Raw genomic sequence first — 26,753 nt, forward strand, 5'->3', positions numbered from 1 at the left:
TCAAGCCCGTGTGTTTGTTTGGTTGAGTTTGTTTGTTTAATGTTGCCATAGCACTCGCTCTGTGAATGGGTTCAATTTGAATGACAAAGCCGCTAACGGAAGCCCCTGCTGCACTGTGGGGTATTGGCAATACAGCTGTAATCATTCACATCAAAACCTTCACAAGCCAATGATTTCTGTATTATATTTAAAACTTAGGGCCGATTTCGACATTTTCAGCTCCAATTGCATCACAGATGTAATGCTGAAGTGATCTGTAGAGTGTATATGGAGGGCAGTCATTTTTTTTTAGCTAGAATTAGTTTTCTTTGATGTCTCCCCTTGAGCTGAGCCATGAAACCAAGTCTTTTTTTGTGTGTGTGTGTGGAAGACGTGCCAAACAGTCTGAGCTTCTGTTTTCTAAGAGGCTACACATCTCATTCATTTAGGTTGTGCCGTGATTGAAGTCAGGCAGATCCACGGGGCATAAACATGCTGCCACACGAATTGGGGGGAAAAATGCCGCCTGACAGCTTTTTGAATGTTTTGATCCGTCCTGGAGACGAGACGCAAGATTGAAGTAGCCAAAAATTGGAATTCTTTCATATCTGTGGCACTTTCAACTTCACTACCCTGCATGTCTAGACTTTCCGTTACCACCATCTAGTGTTACAACCAACAGTAACTAGAGAATTATGGTGCGTTCAAGTCCTCCTGGGAAGTTCGTATTTAAGAGTTGAGAAGTCGTGTTTACGAAGTCAGGTGCGTTTAAGTCACTTTCGTCGGAGCAAGATGGCTGTGTACCTTCTCTTAATTAACTACACATGGTTTTTTAACTCTACTTCTGGAAAATGAAGAACAAAGAATGTGCGTTGTCAGGTGTGTTTTGCTTTTTACAGTTTTTTTTTTATTAATTTATGAAGCCACTGTGAACTTTAGCGTTACATATGATATTGATATATTACAGCGCTATTATATTTTGTACAGGGAATTAGCTTATTTTGTTGTAAATAAAAAAGCCTGACAATGTCACTGCTAAATGGTAAATACCTATAAATATTGTGGTATTCCACCATGTTTTTCATTGACACGCCACCAACTCGTAAAGATCGGGGCTTAAAGAAAATCTACAACCGTAAATACAATCTTTTCGACATAACATGAACAGCATGAGTTAGGCCTAATGTTCAGTTGGTATCCGTAATTAAAGGTGTAGTGTGTCGACTCGTTTCTCTTCCACTAGCATCACAAATGGAATTACAACTATAATGTCTGTTTTCAAACAGGTTTCTGTCCCAGAGTTTACACTTTTGGGGAAATCGATGTATGACTGACTTGACGGAGTTGTAGCTGGGATAATTTTAACATGAAAAAGAGACTCGTCTTTAATTGCACAAATTCATTTTTGGCAAATTTAATTAATCTAATGAAAATTGAATGAAAGAAAATCTAAATAATTTTCTTTAATTGGTTTTTCAGCCAATGTGTGCACAATTTTTGGTTGCATCCAAGAATTTTAATTTCGGTGCATTTTAATTTTTGTACATGGCCATATTTGAAAAAAATTAATAATCTGACAAAATTATTTTTCTAGAAGATTATCTCCACTTAAGGATTTAACCGTCTCTCTAATAAAACATAGCATCTCATGTAGTCCCAACCCACCAACACAAGTTATAAGATGATTTGTTGCTGTGGCATCTGGTCACTCCTGTCAGATATCCTGACACTGAATGCCACAGTGACACCTGTGATGGGCTTTGTGTGTGTGTGGAGCATGTGTGTTATAATGTTTAAAGCAACAGTGCACTTTTGTAACTTTTATTTGTTTAATACTTATGGGGGAAGTTGTTGTCGGCATGGACATTTATCTATTGATATAGGACTAAACGGTCTAATTTGTGTCTGTAATTTATGAAAGGCAGCAGGCTGTATCAGATTAACTGAATATTTCTCTTTAAAGTCTTGTTCTTATCACACAGGTCCAGCCCCCTGAACTGATTCAGTTTGTGGGTTTGTCAGTTAGCCTACTTTCTCTGGCACAGGTTTTGTGCCAAGGTTAACATTTTAAATCATAATTTCAGACTGCAATTGCAATAAAACGGTTGAGGGATTTTTTAGCTTGCAATCTTAAGCTTTTATTAAAAACGAGATAAAAAAAAAAGTTCTGTAAAATGCGAGTGGTTTTTGCCTGTGTTAAAGTTGCTGTTATTATAGGGTTGCTTAGGTCCTCTAAGTGGTTTTTAGGATGTTGCTTGGATGTTCTGATGGTCACCATGTTGGTGGCTAACACGTGTGTATTGTATCTATCATGTATGCAGTGATTGGCTGGCGTCAAGACAGCAATAAAATCAAATCATTTTAAAAAAGGAAACAGCCAAGCAGGCTAAATGACATAAGTTCTAGTAGATAAATAAAATGTGTTAATGTTTGTTACACGAATGCTAATTATTTAAATTTTTCACGATTTCTAGAATTTGTACAGGCCTTACACTTTTTTTTTTATGTCAAGAATAGCCGATTGTAATGAGCAATTCATTTAATTTTACTCGTGAAGCAGATAAAGCTCTGAGTAAAATTGTCTTTCTCTGTCATTACAGACTACACAACATTACAATTATTATTATGTATATAATATATTTACATTTATATTCTTAATTATTCATTTTCCTGGTTCAATAGGGTGATCTTGTAAGAAAGTAGCAATGGCTGAGACAGACTTTCACCTTTAAAAAGACGTGGTCTAATCTTGTTTACGTGAAATAAGCCTGCTGCCAAAAGAGCAGGATCATATCAAATCGTCAACAATAATATCCAGAAAACTGAAACTTTTTTTGTTGTGCAAAAAAACATTTGATTCATTATCGATGTTAACCGTTGTACTGCTTAATATGTTTGTGGAAACCATGATAAAAAAAATCTGAATTATTTGAACAAAGTTTTTAAAAAGTACATTAAAGTCCCACTCCGATCATATTTTGAGCTATTTGTAAACATCCCCAGTGGTCTTTAAATTATGATTATGACCATTTTTAGCCAAACTCACAAAACCTGTGCCGTTTTCTGGGACTTTGCTTCAGCAGATCGGCAGTAGCTCATTAGCAATTCGCCTCTGCGTTGTGGGCGGAGCCGTTGGCACGGAGATGACCCTCCCCCACCTCGTTGCTGAGAGCTCTGTCTCTCCCGCTAGCTTACACCCCCAACCTGTCATTACCGGTGCAACAAAAATTGAGAGCAATATTGGAGCTATCCAGCCGTACAGTGCGTTTTCGTTTTAAAACGCATAACTTTTGCAACGATTATGCGCTCCTGCCGTCCACATTACTGACCCTCGGCCTCGAAAACGGAGACTGACCCCTTCAGTCGAGTCCGATGCAAGACACGCAAGTGACGCAACCCATAGCAACGAGTCATGGCAACGACAGCTCAAACCGACAGAAACATACAAGTAAACGTGAATTTTGTCACATTGTCATGTTAATTATAATCAAATGCATTTTGTTTTATTGAAAACAATATTATCATTGATATTTGTTTGAGAGGGGCACTTTCGATTAATTTTAACAAGCTTGTGGCCCCGCCCAGTGGAGTTACTACGTCACAACTCCAGTCTATTCTAGTGATGGGCGATACTGCAAATTTCTGTATCGATCCGATACCAAGTAAATACAGGGCCAGTATCGCCGATATCGATACCGATACCGATACTTTTTAATTTTAAAAGCATGCATTTGAACTTGTATGCACTTTCCTGTGCTAGAGCAGTGTGTCATGATTTATGAGGTGAATGCATCATTAATATGCTAAATCTGAACACGTTTTCATGACTACTAGTCCTATTTTGTGATTTGTGCTCTCAACTCCCCTTTAATTAGTCAGTGACTTTTACAAAACTACCCTAATTATAGTACTAGCCTACTGTTCAAAAGTTTGGGGTCTGTAAGATTTTTATTTCTCTTAGTAAAAACTGTAATATTACAATTTAACATAGGCTATCTGTTTTCTATGCCATAGTAAACTGTAATTTATTCATGTGATCAAGGCTGAATTTTCGGCATCATTACTCCAGTCATGATGATAATTCATTTTAATATGCTGATTTGCTGCTCAGGAAACATTTCTTATTATTATCAATGTTGAAAACAGTTTCATATTTTGTCGGAAACTATGAAACATTTTATGCAGAATTATTTGATGAACAAAGTTGAAAGAACAGCATTTATATGAAGTAGATTTTTTTTAACAGTGTAAAACCCTTGACTGTCACTTTTGATCAATTTAATGCATCGATCCTTGTTGAATAAAAATATTAATTTCATAAAAAAGATCTTACTGACGTCAACATTTTAAATCGTTATGTACAGTTTTGGTTTGTTTATTGCGAAATAACTCCCGATTGTTTCTCTGTCGTCTAAGCAAGGCTTCGTTTCCCAAACGCACTGGGCATGTGAGCTCAGCGAAGCACCAGCAGCGAACGCTCTCTGTGATTGATTGGTTTCGTCTTGTATACAGATGACTAGGAGAAAAGGTTCTATCCTACACAATTACCCGCTAACATTCGCTTATTTTTCGCACTGAATTGCGTGCTAAATTAATAAAAAAATACTGGTAAAAAAAATACCCATTTGGATCGATATTTTTATGTGAGGATCGATCCTTTTCGATACCACGTCAGTATCGAAGTATCGATACTTTAGGATCGATCCGCCCATCACTATTTTAAACGGCATTTTAGCGTCTGCTACTGATTCACAGCCATTTGAATGTAGAAATACTCAGAAATACAACTTTGAGCTTATTTTTCTCAAGATATGTCCTCTAACATAAGAAAAATGCCACAAGAACATGTTAACACCTAGAAAAACATTATTTTCATCGGAGTGGGTCTTTAAATTGTACATTTTGTAACATAAAAAAAAGTTTAGCATTCTAAATACATTTATGGTCACTTTTAATATTTATAAAATAATAATAGTGATACTTGGCTCAGAAGGAATCACTAAAATGTTTGTTTTTTAACACTAGTGCAAACCAGTCTATTGGTAAAAACACCTTTTATTTTCCATTTCCAAGTAAATGGGACTTTACTATATTTCATCATCCAGTATTGATTCACAGTGTGATTAACGGCTCCTTTTATAGGGAGATCTGTCAGTCAGCCCTGGGAACCTGAATTAATTTCAGGGGCCGACTGCATGAGACAGCAGATCCTCTGTGTTTCTGAATAAAGCCTGAGCCTTTTGTGATTGCCCGTGTGTCCTTTAAGAGACTACCCCTCCCCCTATCCCACGATAACCCCCTCCCCCTTTCCTTCCAGCTCCTCCTCACACCCACTCGCCATAATAACAGCTATCATGATAACACACACTCATCGTTTGCCTCAAGATGGAAGTGACGTTGGATTTGGGTCATTTGTTGTGCATGATGTCATTCGACTCTTGTGCACTCCGATTATTAAAAAAACAGGAATCTCCTTCCCCACAATAAAGTTGTTGTAGTAATAATAATACATTTTATTTGTAATGCGCCTTTCTCATACTCAAAGTGCTACAATGTTACAGAATACAAAATAACAAATAATGCAAAGTATATAATATCAAAAATCACACTTATAATTAAAATTACTAAATAAGTTTCTTAAAACAATTGAAAGGAACATTTCTAAAAGAAGCATGTAATGCACATTTTAAACAGCGTATTGTACACGTAAGTTAATCGCCGTTCTAAACTAATGCGCTGCAGCATTGTAGCACACACACACACACACACACACACAAACACAGACAGACAGTAGCTCGCACATCACGTGCAGATCATTTTTGTAATGTGCTCCAATAAAATTATTATAAGAATTATTCACAGAAACATTCAGTAGCGCAGAAATGTGACGTCAACACTGTTATGTGATTTAACAATAAAATAGCTTAGAAGCTGAAGAGTTCTAGCATATATTTCGTAGTAACTAAAACCCCCACACCCATATATGCATGAATTGCATTCATATAAATGTAACCCTACTTTATCTTTATCTGGTTTAGAGCGAGCAGAAATCAGTGAGAAATATAACAACCCAAAGACAAAAGAACTGATAAAAAATAAGCCGTTATGTTGGAGCGCTGTCATATGCAATAGTTGTGCACAAGGCAGCCGTGTTCGAGTCTCAGCTCGAGGTTCAGGCTTATTTGTTCATTAATGACGTTATCAAACTCGTCGACTTTAAACTCGCATAAATGTCGACTTTAAAAAAAAATCTGAAGTCGTTCAACCAGTAGCGTAAAGATGTATAATTCAAAACAGTTTTTGTGTGTATATATATATATATATATTGCAGTTACAATAATCAATCCTAGATGTAATAAAGTTATGTATAATCCTCTCTGCATCAGGCCTAAAGAGAAGGGGTCTAATACGGCTGATGTTACGAAGATGGGAAAAAAAGCAACTTTTGTAATATTTTTTTTTAGTATTAAAAGTCATGCATTTCTTTCACATTGGAACAACGTGTGTTGAGCCTGATTCGTTAAATTATTAATTAGCAGAATGTGGCATAGTGGGGAAAATCTGTAGAACCTGAAACCGAGCAGCGGAAAGAGAGACAATATGGCTAGTGGAAGAACAGGCACTAGGTACAACAGGGATGCGTTGCCATAACAACCTTTTCTGTAAGGGTCCGCCCACTAGACTGTGTCAGTGGGCATTCCTGGGAGTGTTGTAAGGACCCCCCCAAAAAAAAAAAAAAACAGTGCAAGCTCAGCCACCATTGGTCACACCTCCCCTCTCTTTGTGTGGACCAGAGCATGCTGGGTAAGACCCTGGAGTGAATGCTCATTTGTCTGTGGAAGGCTCTCGGAAGGATCCTTGAAGTCTGCTTGGATTTTAGGAGCTGGAGCCACACGGGATAAACCGAGGTAGAGCTTGATCTTCTTCTCTCTTTCATCGCAGCCACGGCTGTGTTTCTATTGCACGTTCGTCTGCACGCGTGCTGTCGCGTTGTCAGAATGAATCACAAAAGAGGGGGTGGGGTTGATCGGGAGGTGTTTGGACAAAGAGCCCAAGCTGTGGGGGGATTGTTTACTACGCAGCGTCAGGCGTGAGCGCGTCTTCTGCGGACCTCCTCCTTTATTATCTGATGTCGAACGCCTCCGGAGCAAAACACATTCATGTTTGCTAATTCAAGGATGGTTGTCTCTCTATCATCCTCTTTTCCTCCGCTCTCCATGTCATGTGTCTCGCTTGTGTTTTATTAACCCTGTCAGTGCTGCCGTGCTGATCTCACCAGGGCAGTGATGCAGCTGTTGCGGGCTGGATCAGATAAAGGAGGACTGCGTTTTCAACCCGTGTCGAAGGCATCAGACGAGCCCCCTGTTCTGGGCCTACTGTTTAGAGGGGGGTGGGGGTGGACAAATGGAGCAGGACGATCTGAAAATGTCTGCCATTCTCTTCCTCCCTCCCTGCTGGGGGTTAAAGCTGACAGCAACACCACATGTTTTCCATTTCGCTTCTGATAATGCAGCTCTTTGTTGCATGTGAGGTCACTTCCTGGTTTCCCAGATATCTGTGAAAGTTTCCACGGTTCAGTTGACATACTTATTTTTCCCACCCAAAGCATCTGGAAGTTTAAAGCAATGTTTTTAGTTGAGTTGTTTAAGGCTTTCCTTTGCGATTTAAAGTACAGTGATGGCATCATATGGGAGTGCCATAGTAATTTGATACCATAGTACTAAATGATCACCATATTAAATGCTATTGACATCCAAATACTTTAAAGAATTTGTTCAGAATTGTCCCTCTGTACAGTTTACACAAGTAAAACCAAAATTTAGTGTAAGAAGCTTTCCAAACATTGTGTAATTTTGTTCATTTTCTTCTTTTTTTTAATGGCTAATTAAAATCTTACCACAGTTTTACTGTTGTAAGTGATTTTGAAATGAGTTACAGGTCCTTGATCATTTTTAAATATGCTGTATAAGGGGTAATGTTTATTAATTCCAATAAGGTTCAATTCACAAGCAAATGACTCACATGAACTGGTTTTGTGAATTATTCAAAGGTGACCTATAATTCAAAATTGAATTTACCTTGGTATAGTCAAATAACAAGAGTTCAGTGCATGGACATGACATAGAGTGAACCTCAAACTGGACTGTTTTCGCGTTCTCATTTAATTCACGTTTATGAAAAACACCCCTGAAAAACGGTCGGTTCTCCACACAATACCGACTGTGACGCAATAGTCGGGATCATTAATATGTACGCCTCCAAATATTTGCATAATGCCAGCCCTCAATGCCAGGCGGAACTGTGCAGCCGAAGCATGGCAGTTGCTCAGTGTGGATGTACACATGAACACAAAAGTATTTTTTAGTTCCTTCATCTGAGCCTCTGAAGAAACAATGGGTTAATTTTATTTTCTCTGGAAATTTCCAAACATTTCACCGACTGTTTCCTCAACTTGGGCCAATACAGAGCTGGCCTCGGATCGAGCTACCAAGCAACACTTTCTGATGTGTAATTGTTCAAGTTCAGACAGGTAATCTTTCTCTCAAAATCGTTCAATAGGCCTACTGTTTATGCATCAGTAAGTCAAGCCAGTGACTAAAATATCAGCTTCACATCGTTTCTTTTAGTAGGATGAAAATAATCGTATTTAAATTGTGAACAAATTATATACAGAAAGCGATCAAAGAACAATCTTTCCACACAGCGCGAGTTTATCTGGACACTTGCCAAACTCGTTATGAAATCAATGACGCACGTTACTGCACAACGAAGCTCTTACTGTATTTACATCATCGTGTTTGCATTGGTGAAAGCAGAGAGAGTGCAGAAACTGCTTTGCAATGATAAGATCTTCATTCTCGCGATCAACACTGTCATCTGCTCAATGCTCATCACGGCAACATTTTATGTGATGGGAATAGAACTAAATACTTTAAAAACATCTCACGATTCGTTAATCTCGATAGCTGTTATAGTAAAAACGTATAATAGCAGTAGTAAAAGTATTCGAGAGAGTTTCACATGTAATGCGTTGCTATTTCATATGCAAGCATGTCAGCCAATCACAGCAGTGGCCGCGGTTACACTGAATCCCACAGCAGACACGCCCCTTCAAACAGAGTGTTCAAATCAGAGGCTAAAAGCAGGCTAGGAAAAATGCCATTTATTTCTAAATTATGATTATTTTTTATCTAAAAAACATACTAACATTATAAGGGTAACCCAGGAAACATTATAAAATAAAATAAAAAAAACATTCTAGGGCACTTTTAAAAAGACTCCCAAACTCAGCATTTACTCCCTTGAATAGTTTAAATTCTTAGTGATTGATTGATTGTTTATATGATGGTGTGTGTGTGGAAAATGTTATTTGTGTAGTAATTTGTTTGGCTTGCACAACAATTAAGTATACACATCATCAGTAATTATACAAAAATATCTGACTGCATCGACCAATCAGAAACGAGTATTCCAGAGAGCCTATAAGAACTGACATTTGCTAGTAGTTTTCTCTTTTCACTTTTATAAAAATCCGAATCTCCTACTGAGTATTTTATTTGAAACAAACTGCAGGACTTTGAGTCCGAACACACCATGACAGTTTGCTGCAGATGTCTGAGTTTCAGTACTCATTGTAATGTAGAGAGCTGGTCGCGTCCTGCTGTTGAATGCTATCATCACCATCACAACACGCATGGACCATCAGAGAGATCAAAGCTCACTCAGGAAGCAGAGAGCAGCTCCTTCCCTTTTGTCCTCTTTCACTACGGCTATTGTGTAATGAAACCAATTTTTCTGGAATAAGACCTAGTTTGATCGGAAAACAGCGTTTATGCCAAAGTGCACTTGTGTAGTGAGGAAAAACGCAATGATTGTTTGGAGATTCGAATATTCTTGCTTTTTTACATTCTTGCTAGGAATTGTATGTTTTTTTTAAAGCTTTTTTTAAGACATTAGTTTTTTAAATGATATTGAAAATAGTCATAATTATGAAATTTCGATGGTCTAAAAACTTTTGATACCATAACCTTACTTAAAGCAATAATAACTATATCGTGATATAAGATTTTTGGTCATATCGCCCACCCGTGGATGTAAGGTTGTCTAGTTCAGGAGCTCTGTGTGAGACGTACTGTAGTGATGAACTGAGAAATTGCTCTGACCGCTGGTGAAGTGATGTTTGGACTGCAGTGTGTTTACTATACACTGTCTGTGGTCACGAGTGACTGGGCCGCAGGACCGCAGTCCCAGTCTGGCGGTTGGAGCTCTTTCCTGGAAGGAGAAGGAAAACAGTGATGTCAGTGTCTGTGAGGAGAGGTGGTCTGGCGTAAAATATCTCACAGGGGAGATGAAGAATGAGGATGAGGAAACGGCATTATATGACTGAAATATATCCATGCTCAGGATGTTTAGGCCTAGTTAAAGTGCTTAGTTAAACACAGTTTAGATGAAAAGTTATTTCTGTAAATATATGAAGAGTTCAGATGCAAAACCCTCTAAATCCGTCAGACTTATTTTCTTTAAATGAGCATTTTTTATCAGGCTCCTATGTTCACGTCCAGTAGTTATATTTTTAAGGTACTGATAAGGTTACTAGTCAGTGAATAAAATAACTTTTTTTTCAAAAATGTCACTTTAGTCAATTCAGTGATTTTTAACAAATTAGATTTTATTTTGCGTCAAAAACCTCTAAATCCACCTCTTTGGGATAAGATATAGTAAATAGCTGTATAATCACAAAAAATGTAACTAGAAACACTGAAAAAGATTAGAGCACATTAATTTCAAAACTAAACAGTAGACAAACCTCTTTACAGGGGGGCTGAATGAGATCTGCGATTATTTGCAGATCCCACCCCATTTCTCTGCAGTCACCTTTCTGCCCTGTCTGAATAAAGACAAAAGCCTCCCCGATTCACACAGTATAACCACATTGGCAAAAAAGAATTGGCGATTCAAATAGTGTAGTGTATAATCAAGTAGAACAGAGTAACATTCCACTGTACAGATTTTCTTTTGCCTTGTAACGGGAAGAGTTTTGAGGTAAACGACGTTTTCTTCTGCCATTTGATGTCAGTAGGACAGGCTCATTCATTTCATCGTACTCCATTTTAAAAATGTAAAAAATCTGAATCCAAAACAATCTCCTCAGCCGTCTCAAAAAATCCGTCTCCTCCGCGCGCCGCTCTATTGAAACAGCCTGTACTGATTCGCGCCTTCTGATTGGTTCTCGGGATGTAGCGGCTTTTGCTGCCAAAGGGAAGTGGCGTCTAGAGGCTTTTGCCGATAAACTGATATTTCTGAATGGGCTGAGGCTGAGATTTAGAGGATTTGAAGCAAATATATTTGTTGAACGTGTACTATGTTCAGATAGCTTTCACTCAATGTCATTATCTCATTTTTGACGGAGGTGGCGTTTAGAGGCTTTTGCATCTGAACTCTTCATATATATTCTTGTTTACTTTTCAGTTTCAAACTTTGGTCCACTTTACAGCTTCTGGTGAAAGACTGCTCATTCAGAATAGAAGAGATGTGTTTTTTAACCAGCATGTAAAGTGACGAAGCACTGTTTGTTTTGGGGTTTTTTTTTCCACAAGGGTCGATTGCACTATCACAGTGATGTTTTATATGTGAATTAATGCAGTAAAGCTAACATTAAAAAACAGTGAACTTTTGATATACTTGAAGTATTTAACGGTTAATTTATAGGTCAATTCAAGGTAATGTTTATTTCTAATCAATTAAATGTAAAAATAAAAAGTTGATTTGAACAAAAACAATAGTTTTTTAACCTAGATTTTTTTTTAAATGCTATAAATTGTTGTTAGCTGTAAGTTTGTGATACCTGATGCTTCTAATGTTAAACTTAATGTACAGTGTTTAACTAACCAATTAATTTTTTGTGTTGAGCGTCTGGGAGACTGGGAAACAATCTGTTCTTACTACTTTTGGATGGACAGAAATTCAGATTACAAAGCAGAATTTAAAGTTAACCGATAACTAGTTTTCTTGCAACTACGTGCTTCAAAATTGTAGCATTCAAAGATTTGATGCTATTAACCTGGCAAACTGTGACAAATCAAATTTTTCCTTGTATCTCCTTGATATTTCTTCCTTGTAACATGGCTTTGTTTTCCAGTGTATTAAGCTGGTTTCAGCCAGCTATTGGCATTTTTGTGTGCAGTATGCATCAGATGGTCTGTGAATGACCAAGGGACAAGGTTAGTTTATTCACTAGTCCATTTTAAGACTCTTGTTTTGCACTTAACTATTTCTCAGGTAACCACATACTAAAAGGGTATTCTTCATTGTACATATATTTGTGATGTGGTTGCCTTTGAACCCAGACTGCTCACTATAATTGTTTGCTATTCTGTTAATCTCGTGTTACTTGTACACCTGGTTATTTTGAGCAGGTTTGACAACGTCCTGGTCATTGTTCAAGTAATGGCACCAGGCCAGACTGTAAATAGGACACCTATGCATATCTGTAGTTCATGTGATTCTCCTCTAGAAGAAACACCACCTCCATGTTTATCTACAATCAGGTTCCTGCATCTACAGCCCCTGATAACTTGTATCCGGCTGTGGCATCAAACAGATCTTAGGTCAGCGTTTCATCTTTATCAGTCTTGCCCGGTTATTGCTTTCTACCTTCACATGGACACTAGCTCACTTTGTGCACTTCACGTGTTTTGTCTTAATCAGCTTACTCTTGTTCTTCACCTGCCAGGAAGGTGAAGAACAGTTTGTTTCTGTCCTCGCTTTGCACGCCTGGTAAGCCCGATTTGGATCCTAAGAGCCAGGGATCCATGCTGAGCTACTTACCCAGGTGCCAAGGCCTGCTGACTGGGAGTGCTGCTTCCTCTGGATGTCTCTTCTAGGGCCTTTACTGGAGAGTATAGCACCAGCTGTTCTGTGCTATTTTTAGGAGAGGTCTTTGAGTAGTACAGAATGAAGGTCGGTTCAGAGGGCAAATGTTAAGTCGATAGTTAAGGATGCTCTAGTTGTTGTCAAAGACAGAGATTTGACTTCAGTATGCTAAAGGTGGGATATGTTATTTCTGCTGCGGGGCTGTTCGAAAACAGTGACTGAACTTGAAGATCACAACGTTTTTGGAAAGTGATTTTTGTTGGACTGCTAGCAATTTGTTGCCAAGGTGCAGTTTTGAGAGTATATTGTAGAGGTCAACTGATAAGGATTTTTCAAAGGCTAATGCGCTAATTCGGAGTGGTGATTGGCTGCTGTCACTGGAGGGTATGAGTCTGCATCATCAGTTTCTGAGCTTTTCTCTGCATTATTCATGGGAATAAACTCTTTTAATCCAATCACTGCGCTGTATTATGCATGAGATCGCATTACAGCAAAGAATTCAAATGTCACAAAAGATCGATACGGGACTGTTCGTTTACCTGCCGGTTCAGATTTGAGTTTGTTCATGTCGTAAGTGTGTGTTCCTCAGTACAGTAACACAAAAGTGTTGTTTGCATTTTCCCCATTTTCCAGTCAGAGCTGGATTTTGACCACCAACAATATGACCAAATATGACAATTGACCAAATATGACTGTAACAATATTTAATATGTAACAACACACGGATCAATTTCTACACGGAACGCCACGTTGAGTTTAGCAACGCGGATCATAGTTCATATCTGGACCGTTTTTTAAGTTTTTTTGGGACATGTATCATTTACAAGCACAGTGTATGCGCACATATTTCATCATGTCTTCTTCAAACGAAATATATATGTGCAAATAAACTGGTATGTCTGATTATGAACGCGATGACACAATGTATTCTGATACAAAGAAGACAATGATGTAGACTTATTATTTTATTATTATTATTAAACTGATGCGTGTGAGTTATTCAGAGATTTTAGCGCTCGTAAATGTAATGAAAGAATTATTAGACTTTTAAATGTTCTTCCTCATTTTTCATATAGACCAATAGCTCTGCAAAGTTATAATACTGATTTGTTGATATTTCTATGAATAATTTATCAAAACGTATTTGATTTGTTGTTAGTATTCTCTAATGATAAGATTTTTGAGTTTGTTGTCATAGGGTTATATTTACAAAATGCATCAAGGTTTTAATATTCATTTGTCTGAATAATGTGTTTTCAGAACTATGTTTTATTGGTTCCCTCTTCCCACCTTCTACACTCCCACTTTTCCACAGCTTTACACACCCATTTCTTCAGTGTTTTTCAAGTCTGCTGTGTGTGAATGATGAGAGCAAAAACTGGGGGGTTTGATGACACTTTTTAAAAACAGTAATCATTTAAAAACACCGTTAAATGTAATATTTACCAAATCTCAAATTGTAAGTCTTTCATATTTTCAGTTATAATACTGTGATGTGATGTCAAAACGGTTGCATTTAAGTGTTATTATTTAACATCACAATAATTATTGGCCTATTGTTATCTGCCAGAATTTTAATGTGTGTATCCATAGTGTTTTTTGGTGATTTTTAGTTATCGACTGATGCAGCTGTTCTTGAAATGTTGAAATAATTTAAATATTGGACAGTTAATCATTCTGTTATTAGTGTATTTTTATTTTTTAATGACCTTACACATAATTTTATAACTTTACACATATTTCATTTCATTTATTTTATTTATATAGCACAAATAAACACAACAGAAGTTGACCATTGTGCTTTACAAAACAAAAATCCAGGAAATATGAAATGAAGAGAAAAATACCATTGAGACATTGTAATAGAACCATAATTGAAATATGGATAATATTAGTGTAATGTGTTAACCTTTCACCTCTGCCACACTGAGTTAATCTTTGACCTCTGTGCTTTGCAGGTGATGTGTCTCCTATCAGCATGTCTCCCATCAGCCAATCCCAGTTTATACCACTGGGAGAAATCCTGTGCCTGGCCATCTCTGCCATGAACTCCGCCCGTAAGGCCGTCACGCAAGAGACTCTCATCGAACACCTAGCAACATGCTTCCCAGGTAACGTCCTTCAATAATAACATATAACATAAGTGCAGGAAATGTGGTTTTTCCTTCATATTTTTCACCTTTACAGGAGAACAGACCTGCTCTGTTATTTTCATGCTTCTTAAAGGAGGCTGGAAGCATCTGTAAATCTTACATGCTGAATCTGTTTTATAACGGTTCAGTGATTTTAGTTTCTTTAGTTTTTGCCAGTAACACCAGTCGTAACTGTTTACACAGCCATTTGCACATTATAATAGCCATATCCTGGAACATTTGGATAAAGTCTCATATTTAGAGTGCTATAAAGCATGATGTGGTCACAGCAGGGATATGGTACGTTTAACATCCGTTGTTATATGCTCTTATTGTAGAAACACAGCACAGGATAATGATGTTTTGCTGAAATTAGTGGTTGGATTAACCAATATTACAGAAATGTGTAATATTTTTTCAGAGGATGTGATACACACTCACAGTGAATCAACATTCTTAAGGCTTAAATTGTGATGCAGCTAAACGCAAGTATTTGATATTCTTATGCTGGTTTTAGAGGTATTTGAATATACTGTATCAGTGTACAAAACTACTTTGCCACAGCTGTATTTAGGTTATCTGAGGCTGTAGATGCAGGAACCTGATTGTAGATGAACATGGAGGTGGTGTTTCTACAAGACTCACTTGAATTGTAACTCAAACTGACCAATTCTAATGCCATTTTTGCTAAATCAAAGGCACTATTCAAGACGTTTAAATCAGGAGCCCTATATATCTTAATGCTCTCATGCTAGAAACAAGGGAAGATTGTGAAGTTAGTCCAAAAAATAATGCTGCATTAAAATCTTCGCAGTATTTAAGATTATTGGTTAATTTAATGTGGCTATATCATAGCAAGCGCATTGTGATTATTCATTGTATTGCCTAGCCCTAAATGTATTAGCACAGCCTTAATTGTTTTGTTACATGTCAGTCGTGTTGTGGTCAGATATGGCCAGTTTCAGCATCTCCGTAGTATGATGTTGATTATATCATGTGAGAGTGAGACTGAGTTAAAGGGATGCAGCAGATGCTGAGTCATCATAATGATCTCTGTGTTCCTTATGTTGGAGGCAGTGAGGTTGCTATAGATTCATGATCTCATCCTTTCAGCTCACACCCTAAACACAAAGGTTTTGAACCAGCTATACCTTTTGCACACCTAAACAAAGGTTTTGAACCAGCTATACTTTTTGCACACCTAAACCTCTCCTCTAGACCATAATACCAGTATCGAGAAGACAAGTCAGAGTCTGTGGTGTGTGTGTGTCACCAGGAGAATAGGGCACCTGAGTAGGTTTGGTTTGATTCAGCTTGTAAGGTTACATTGAACTGCTTTAAGTCACTTTAGATAAAAGCATCTGCCATATAAATACATATAAATGTAGGTATGCATCTGAGTGTGTGTATAGAAGTCTTATGGGAATAGTTTTGTTCTGTTAGAATAGAAAGAGAAAAGTGTGTTGGAGAGAGGCACATTGAATGTAAAAATAAAGCATACAGGCATCATTGAAATGTAATATGTTATTCCACAGAGCACATTTTCATATGACTCATGTAGCAGTCTGTTAATCTCAATGCATATGTTGCAGGGTAAAAAAATTCCCACATGAAGTTTCTGTTTTGGCTCAGGTGCAAATCCACTGATGTGTTTGTTTTGGAGAAAGCTGCTATTAGGAGGATGTTGCATGGATCCTGTTGTAAAAAAAAAGAAAAAGATTTTGTGAGGCACAAAGAATCGCATTATTACTGCTTGGTTTCTCATTTTTCGGAGGTCAAAGTCTGTTTGTTTGGAGAAAAAACACTTTTTTGACAAAGTAAAACATTGAGATGGAAACAGATTCTTTTGACAGTTTTTTTTTGTGTGTATTCTAAAGAGGAATAAAACTAGAGGGTTGAAGTTTAGTTGAGTTAAAAAAAATGTATCCTTTTTTTTGTAGCAGTGCTTCATTGTTCTTAATGAAAGGAAAATGATCTGTGGTTAGCTAAGGAAAATTCTAGGACTAGACTAATGTCTTAAAGTGTTAGTTCACCCAAAAATAACAAATGACACAAACACAAAATTTCTGTTATGGTTTTAGTTAGCTTAGTTAATACAAATGTGACGTTGTTAATTGTAACTATATATGGCAATGCAAGCACCACCTCGATTGCAAAAAAGGCTTACACTACAAGAGAAAGCAGCGGCCATGCGACGATTGAATACTAGTTGTGATTTGATTGATTCTTTTTTTTATAAAACTCTCTGAACTTATTCCCAGAACTTGGTTAGGAAGAATGGACATTTGTCTGGGTTGTTGCATCTTGAGATGCCCTTTTCTTTTTGTAGCGGTTTAATACATAAAAAATGTCTGTTGTGTTTAATATCACTTGAATGTAATGCATTATCAAGATCTTGAGGAGAACTTCTCAACTCAACAGCTCTAGGTCTTTAGAACCAAGGTGGATTTCTGCAATAAGTGATAGGCTGTTGTTCTCGATTGGATTAGACGTGTGTGTGTGTGGGGTGTGTTGTGTGTGTGTGTGCGTGTGTAAGGTTGAATTAGGATTGCACCTCGTTGACAGGGAAACTAAGCAGCAACTATGATGTAAGTACAGGCAACCCTACTCCGCCTCAGCGTTTACATATAGAAGTGCGCTGGACTACCAATGTACTGCAAATGACAACGCAGAACTGATACAGCGCTCAAATCTTTAACTCCATATATTGTCATATTTGGGGGCTTCTTTACTGTTTGAAAGAGTTCAGGAGTGGAAGAAATGCTCATGGAATGTTTCCCTTATAAAACTGTGACGTCACAAATATCTCGATTTGGACCACAGAAGTTTATGGCACAGACAGAGACATATACTGTAGTCTTGCCACCTGAAGCATGGACATTTGAATGGGGTGTTGCCTACTGTGTTTTAGCGGCAGTGGGGGGTGGGGGTGAAGGGGGGGGGGGGGGGGTGCAATTGCGTCACATTAGGCTGGTTTTAAGGACTCCATGATGTAATGGGTAGTAATGCCAGCAGAGGAGCAAAGCTCTGAAACCAGTCAACCAAGCACAGAAGACAGCCACCACTGCACCATGTCTATATGCAGCATTGAACACAGCCATACATATAGTATCAAACAGGACAGAATGAATGGAATTTTAATAAAAGGCCGTTTATTTTAGCTTTATTGAGAAATGAACATATATGCAGCTATAAGCACTCATGTTGTGATCCCGATCCGTTATATTGGACAATGTTGAGGAGATGAAATGAGAGGCAACCTTTGAGTAAAGCATAGTAAACATTATTATACATGAAAGAAGAATTGTAAGTGCTTGAAACAAAAAATTACAGCATGTGTTTTTAAATCCCATTATAAATCCCATAATATTGTCATTATGTGGAATCGCACCTTGTGATTCTTTGTTACAATCAGATTAGGCAAGGCAAGTTTATTTATATAGCACATTTCATACACAATGGTAATTCAAAGTGCTTTACATAGAAGCAATTAAAATAATCAAAACAAATAAGAATAATTAAAACAGTTTAGAATAAAAAAATAAAGTACAGTAAAAACAGTCGGACGGACAGTGGCACAGTGCTCATTCAGTAAATGCATAGCTAAACAGATGTGTTTTGAGTCTGGATTTGAAAGTGACTACTGTAGGAGCACATCTGATCTCTTCTGGAAGCTGGTTCCAGCTGCGGCTGGCATAATAGCTAAAAGCAGACTCTCCATGCTTAGAGTGAACCCTTGGTATTTCTAGCTGATGTGATCCTAATGATCTGAGTGATCTGTTTGGTTTATATTCAGTGAGCATATCTGCAATATATTGAGGTCCTAGGCCATTGAATGATTTATATACCAGTAATAATACTTTAAAATCAATCCTAAATGTAACTGGGAGCCAGTGTAGAGACCTGAGGACTGGTGTGATGTGTTCATATTTTCTGGTTCTGCTCAGGATCCTGGCAGCAGCGTTCTGTATGAGCTGCAACTGTCTTATGGTCTTTTTAGGAAGGCCAGTGAGGAGTCCATTACAATAATCCACCCTGCTGGTGATAAAAGCAGTCTTGATTGGAAACAAAGCATCTAATTCTTGCAATATTTTTCAGATGATAGTAAGCTGATTTAGTTATTGCTCTGACATGACTACTGAAACTAAGATCTGACTCTAGAGACACACCAAAATTCCTGACTTGATTTTTAGTTGTTAGACCCCTAGCGTCAAGGTATGCATTCGCCTTGAGAACTTCATCTTTGTTTCCAAACGCAATGACTTCAGTTTTGTCTTTGTTTAACTGAAGAAAGTTTTGGCACATCCAACCGTTGACTTCATCAATGCATTGGCACAGGGAGTCAATGGGGCTGTAGTCGTTAGGCGATAGGGCTAAGTAGAGCTGTGTGTCGTCTGCATAGCTGTGGTAAGAGATTCGGTTCTTTCTCATTATTTGGCTCATTGGGAGCATATATAGGTTGAACAGGAGTGGTGCAAGAATTGAGCCTTGAGGGACTCCGCATGTCATGGCCGTCCACTCAGACTTATGGTCTCCTATACTCACATAATAACCTCTCCCTTCTAAGTATGACCTGAACCATTTTAGGACTATCCCAGAAAGCCCCACCCAGTTTTCCAGCCTGTCAAGTAATATGTCGTGATCGACAGTGTCAAATGCAGCACTGAGGTCGAGTAGTACCAGCACTGATAATTTCCCTGTATCAGTATTTAAGCGAATATCGTTTATTATCTTTATGAGAGCTGTCTCTGTGCTGTGATGCGATCGGAAACCAGATTGAAAATTGTCAAAGTATCCATTCGAGATTAAGAATTTGTTCAGCTGATTGAAGACAACTTTTTCAATGATCTTGCCTATAAAAGGGAGATTTGAGATCGGTCTATAGTTGCTTAATATAGTCTTATCCAGATTGCTCTTTTTCAGGAGGGGCTTGACAACTGCAGTTTTCAGGGAGTTTGGAAAACTACCAGAAAGAAGTGAGGCATTAACCACTTTTAGGAGATCTGCTTCTAAACTGTTTAACACACTTTTGAAGAAAGATGGGGGAAGTGCGTCATAGGCGCAGGTTGATGTTTTAAGGTGCTGTACGGTTTCTTCCAAAATTTTGCCATCAATTTCTTCGAAAACAGACATAGTAACTACTTTCTCTGGTTGTGGTCTGATCTGTCTGACCCCAGTGCGGCTCAATGATGTGCTGATCACCTTTCTGATATTCTTAATTTTCTCAGAGAAGAAAGAAGCAAACTCACTGCACTTGCTGTCTGAGAGCATTTCGCTGGGAATCTGGCTTGGGGGGTTTGTCAGTCTCTCTACAGTAGCAAAAAGAGTGCGTGTGTTGTTTAAGTTGCTGTTTATAATATTTGAGAAGAAAGTCTGTCTAGCTTTGCCTAGTTCAATATTAAAAGCATGGATGCTGTCTTTATAGATGTTATAATGGACTACAAGTTTTGTCTTCCGCCACATGCGCTCTGTTTTTCTGCATGTTCTTTTCATATTTTGCACAGCTGTTAAGTTTCTCCAAGGTGCTTTTTGTCTACCACTCTTCCTGACTTTCACAGGAGCAATATAATCTATTACACCTTTAACCTTTGCGTTAAAAGAATCAAGGAGAAAATCAACAGAGTCAGCAGATATGCTTGGTTTTAAAGATATGGCCTTCATAAATAGCACACTAGTGTTCTCATTTAAGCATCTCTTCTTGACAGACACAGATCTAGCTTCAATGGCAGGAGAGATCAATATATCAAAGAAAATACAGAAATGATCAGATAGTGCTAGATCCATAATAACAATCGATGAGATGTTTAAACCCTTACTGATAAGTAAATCTAGAGTGTGTCCACGATTGTGTGTGGGTCCATGTACATGCTGAATCAGATCAAAAGTTTTTAAAACAGTTTTGATTTCTTTTGCCATATTTGTATCATTATCTATGTGAATGTTAAAATCTCCAGTAATAGCAAAACAGTCAAACTCTGAGGAAATTGTTGATAACAGTTCTGTAAAGTCCTCAGCAAAGGCTGGAGAGTATTTTGGAGGCCTGTAAATAATGATAAGTAAAATGCGTGGGGCACCTTTTAATACAATACCCAGATATTCAAAAGAGGGGTAGTTACCAAATGATGTTTGCTTACATTGATAGAAATCTTTAAAAAGAGCAGCTACTCCTCCACCTCTCTTACCCGCTCTGCAAACACTCATAAAAGTAAAGTTTGGAGGGGCTGTTTCATTGAGGACTGTTGAACTGCAGCTGTCTTCTAGCCAAGTTTCATTTAGAAGCATAAAATCCAGGTTGTATGTGGTTATTAAGTCATTGACTAGAAGTGATTTATTTTTAAGTGAGCGGATGTTTAATAGTGCTAACTTAACAGTCTTACTTTTTGTTACTTTTGTCTTAGTTTGGCGTGTAATAGGCACCAGATTAGATGGGTTTGCTGTACGGCTTTTGAAGGCCTTAGACTTTCTATCATGTAATCGAACAGCAATAGAGAAAGATACAGGCACACTGGGTTCTTTAAGATTATAGTATCAGTGTCAAATTAATATTGTTGGTGTCAAGGTATTTGTTTTGCCGTATTGGACTGATCATCTTCTGTCTCTTTTTCTGTCCGGTAGGCGTCCCCACTCCAAGTATGGAGATTCTGCGGCACACGCTCAACATGCTGGTCCGAGAGCGGAAGATCTACCCCACCCCGGAGGGTTACTTCATTGTCACCCAGCAGACATACTTCATCACGCCTTCCCTCATTAGAACTAATAGCAAGTGGTACCACCTAGATGAGAGGATACCAGATCGCATGCAGCAGCAGCAGCCATGTACCTCTCCTCACTCGGGTACCATGACACCCTCCACGTCCGGATGCGTCCGGGAAAGACCTCACCACAAGAACCATAGTGATTCCTACAACAACAGCTACCGGGAGGATCTAGCACACATACCTAGCACACATACCTCAACCTTACAGAGAAGGTCTAAGGAGCATAAAGAGGTTTCTCCTGTGTCTCCGCCCCCTCAGCAGCCATCAGAGAAGAGTAAGAGTGCGCTTAGTTTTCCATTTAAAACAGAGACAAACAGTAAACACAAAGATGGAAGCAGCAGCAGTGGGGAGAAGCAGTCTAAGAAGTTTGGACTGAAGCTCTTCAGGTTGAGCTTCAAGAAGGACAAGACGAAACATCTAGCCACGTTTTCCGCCCAGTTTCCACCTGAGGAGTGGCCACTGCGGGATGAGGAGACACCCACCACCGTTCCCAGAGAGGTGGAGATGGAGATCATCCGTCGGATCAACCCAGATCTTACGGTGGAGAACCTTGCTCGCCACACAGCCGTAATGAAGCGATTGGAGGAGGAGAAGGCTCAGAGGAACAAAGCAAACTCCTCGGCTCAGCAGAGTGCACGCAGCAAGAGGAGCCGCAGCCATCGAAAGACCCAGCAGGGCAAGGCCTCACGTTCCCATAGCAAAACACGAGTGTCCAGGGGGGATCCGTCTGAAGGATCCAACCTGGACATATCCTATGACCGGGATTACAGATTCTACAGCTCCTCGTTGGTACGTTCTCCACGCGAAACCATGATGTCCATGGAGCGGAATAGGGGGAAGTATATGGTCCACAGCAACCCCAATATTGTGGAGTCACACTTTACCACCGCTCCAGAATGGGATGTTTCTGGAGAACTGGCAAAGCGGCGGACAGAAATGCCATTCCCAGAACCCTCTAGGGCACAGTCACATTCCAAAGTCCACCGAAGTCATAGTCATACACAAGAGAGAAAGTCACGAAACGAGAGGTCGGACAAGGCCAAAGAAAGGTCACGCTCCATGGACAACTCCAAGGGACCTCTTGGTGGTCCATATTTAGGTGGCCCAGAGGACTTTGAGTGCAATCCCGATGACAGGAGTCGGTACTACACTGACGATGGTACTTTGAGGGCATCTGCGCAGGCGACCCACTATTCCCGCATCTTGCTCTCTGCTGCTAGATTACACTCTGACGTTTGTGTGCCTGATGTTGGAAGAGGATCCTCGGAGGATGCTGTGCTTTACCGGACGCTGGAGAAGAGTAAAAGCAGGGATAGTCTTCCTGCTTACAATGACCTGAAGTCTTGCTCTCCCAAAACACCTGTGGATGACTATTTCCAGTGCACTGCGGCAAATGAAGTCTCTCTCTCTGCCCCATCATCTCTTGTAAAACCCAGCCATGACTTCACGGATAGTGTCTGGAAGGGGATCTCCTCTGACCGACTGACACCTCATCTAACACCACCTCACCCTATAGAATATAAAGAGGAGACAGCCAAGGGACAAAATACTACTCCTATAGCGACAACGAGCCAAACTCCCGAGCATCTCCCCAATGAACGATTGTTGCACCAACACAATCCTGACTCAGGTGACTTGGACAACATGCCAGAGGTTTACAGCCAAGAGACTTTGTTTAAACCTCCAGACTACGTGGAGAGCAGCTTCTCAAGGCCAGGTACGATAGGTAGGTCCCCTCACACCAAGTCAGCGGAGGTCCTTGGGACTCAGGAGCATTTCGATAAACCTCTACCACTGACCGTGCCACCATCCTCGGCTCAGGAGCAGGCTTCATGCGCAGAAACCACCTTTGACTATTACAATGTGTCGGATGACGACTCGGAGGAGACTAGTCATAAGAACCGGGTGGAGCAGAAAGTTCTAGAAGAGGGAGGGACAATGCAATGGCTGCTGGAACGGGAAAAGGAGCGGGATTTGCAGCGGAAGTTTGAGAAGAACCTTACGTTTCTAAGTCCCAAGGAAGGTGAGGGGAACAACAGCCAAAAATCGGTCCATTCTACCCGATTGGACAGTATGGACTCCAGCAGTGTGACTGTGGACAGTGGATTTAATTCCCCACGGTAAGGCACTCAGGGCCACTTTAAGGGTTTGTTTCATTTGTTGTGTTGGCAATAGGGTGTGTCTTAAATGAGGCTTATGCTATTCTATGAATAGACATATCCTTTTTTTTAACTCAGTGTTAACTCACAAAACATTTAGGGTTTTTTGCTTTTTATAGTCATGACAAAATTCCTTAGAGCCTTAGTTTAATCCTAGTTGTGCAAACCTTACATTTTCTTATTTTGAGCAGCAATAACCACCTCTGTGAATGACATTAAGGCCAGAAACATACTCTATGCAAGTACAAAAACACCAGTGCTTGGCCAATGCATTGTAAGCATGCTGTCCTAGCTTGCATTCTTACATTTCTGTGGCGGTAACAAACCTCAGTAGTCTGATAGAGTTCAGTTAAAATGTCTGTGCCATTCAACCTGTGGGTCATATTTTAGATAACTAGCTATAAACATGTCAACAGTTTAACTAACATTAACTTGCAAGATACTGTAAAAACTTGTTCTTCCATGACAGTAGTTGACCTGAAATATAACTTCCCACTATAGTGGCCCTTGCAGAAGTGATGAGAATGAATTTTACACTACAAATTGCAACATTACATTACACATTTTGCAACGCTACGGTTCATACTTGCATAGAGTATTTTTGGGCTTAATGCTACTCTATGTATCAGGTTTTCACTAAAATGGGGGAGGCCCTAACATATGAGAGGTACCGAATACACCTTAATGTAGGTCAACCACTACCAGTTTTATAACTGCAATCTTTGAAAGGGTTTACACCATTTGTTTTTGTTTGCTTTTGTTTTAAACTGAATTGTTGAATGTTGTTTTTGGGTGCTCCTTTTTGTTATTTTTGTCTAAATGATCATCATGTTTGTATTGTAAGTGTTGCATTGTGTGTTCTCAAACAAAATCCATTGGGTTAATTGACATTGTTCTCAAAATGATCATGATATAATGGATACGCACATGTCTGTCACTTGATCTATTGATATGTTTGAGGCCTTACTTAAATAATAAATTGCCTTGAGCACATGATGCAACTTGTGCAACTTTATGTCCTGACATTATCCTTGTCCTCCCTTTCAACCTGCACCCAAACCCTTTGATCTCGTCTTCCAAATGTCTGAAACCTCTCATACTGCAAACTTCCATTAGACATTTTCATACTCCGATATTGCAGTGCAATATTATTGACTCCGAAAACACTTTAAAGTTGAGTGCAAAGTCTTTTTTGCAGGCAAAAATCCAACAATAAAAAAAGACTTATTGTCATCCAGAGTGATATAAAGAAGTTTGTGGCGTCCACTTGAGGAAATATACCATGCGTTTTAAAAATCAGACTTCTTGAACTGCTGAAATTGATGAAGTGGATATTTTCTGTCTGCGTTTAGAAAAAATGTGATTGGATAAAGAAAAACAAGCACTGTACTGTTACTCAGGTCACCCTGTGAGGCAGAGCGGGTTGAGTTCACTTCACTGAAGTGTCGGCGAAGCCCGCTCAGTGCCGAAAGCCTGATGAGACATTTCAAACATTTGAGGAACAAAATGTGCCCCCATGTTTTGTTTCGTTTTTTAATTGTGATATTTTTTTTGTTTTGTTTTGTTTTTCCCCAAATTAAAGTATGTTGTTTTTCATACAGTGGTTCAGTTGTAGTTTTTTACCTTGTGTTTGTGTGTATATTCGTTTTGTGCAGTTCCTTCCTGTGTTTTCATTCTCCCCTCTTCCATTTTGGTGGCAAGCCATGTTCAAAACATCATAGAAAAGGAAAACAGCATCTTTCAAACAGCAGTATGTCAAAAACAACTAAATTCCTGTTGGCAATGCAAATATTATTATATTAACCCTTTAATGGGTACACCCATAAAAAGGGATTTTTTTTTGTTTTGCATTTTGTAATCTATTGGGCCGATAATACATTTTTTATTATTATTATTTAACACATCCAACAGTATTTTGTAAGCCTCTAGCAAATGTATAGTTTTTTAATATATTTATCAATTTAAAAAGTTTATTATTGTACTACTAAAAACAAAATATACTGATGAAACATACAAAAAAATATAGATTTGCTAACTTCCAAATCTGACTGAGTTGGAACTATATAGCAGTGATTTATTCGAATGGGTTGAAATTTGATCATGATGTCTAATTTATGTGCTGGTTATTTAAAGCTGAATGAACTAGTTAGAGTTGGAGCTGAGCTGGATGTCACCTGAATGGGTTCCGCTTGCGTTTGATTGATTTAAATTTAGATTCCCCGTTTTAAATTTGAGCAGGAACATTTCAAATGGAGCAATTAATGTGGTCAGATGATTTTGTTTATACAACCTCTCTCATATAGTCCTGCATCTTACATTGGGCATGTTTGGGCTCTTTGAGAGAAACTTCTTTTGGCACGGGTGCTTTTAGTCAACATTTATAAATGTTCTGTTCTTTCAGGTTTGTATTCCTCATTTTATCATAGTCTTACTTTTTTTCTTGCTTCTGTACTGTCCTTTCTCTTTTCTGTTTTCCTTTATTATCATTTAGTGTCAGAGTTGGGCACAATTCTGAATGAAGTTTGAATTTAAAGTGAAGGTATTCAAAAAAAATTCAACATGATCACTCAATACATTGTTTGTAAAATAATTTGTTTTGTCGCAAACATTTATTTATTATAGCACTACTGTTAAACTTTTTGGGGTAAGTTTAAAAAATATATACTTTTATTCAGCAAGGATGCATGAAATTGATTAAAATTGACTGTAAAAGACATGTATAAATGTTACAAAACATTTCTATTACATAAATTTGCTTTACATTCTAAATTCATCAAATAATCTCATGGTTACCAGAAATTAATTGTAAGAAATTCAACAGTCACTCAGCAGGAATTGAATTATGACAAAAC

The 26,753-nt window shown here is 38.5% G+C and overlaps 1 protein-coding gene across 3 annotated transcripts in view; it reads left to right on the top strand.

Moving 5' to 3' along the window:
• stox2b (storkhead box 2b) overlaps positions 1–26,753 on the top strand; it is a 78,146-nt gene that overhangs the window by 50,248 nt on the left and 1,145 nt on the right. For 2 of the 3 annotated variants that reach the window (XM_056250198.1, XM_056250199.1), the window contains exons 2-3: positions 14,811–14,963; positions 21,600–23,862. In XM_056250198.1, the coding sequence (XP_056106173.1) occupies positions 14,811–14,963; positions 21,600–23,862 (2,416 nt within the window). Of the gene's footprint in view, positions 1–6,747; positions 6,888–14,810; positions 14,964–21,599; positions 23,863–26,753 lie in introns of those variants that run through there. The other variant, XM_056250201.1, reaches the window with a different exon arrangement.

This window comes from Rhinichthys klamathensis, unplaced genomic scaffold, assembly GCF_029890125.1.
Source record: "Rhinichthys klamathensis goyatoka isolate OS25496 unplaced genomic scaffold, OSU_Roscu_1.1 h1tg000068l_1, whole genome shotgun sequence".
In the NCBI taxonomy this organism is placed as follows: Eukaryota; Metazoa; Chordata; class Actinopteri; order Cypriniformes; family Leuciscidae; genus Rhinichthys; species Rhinichthys klamathensis.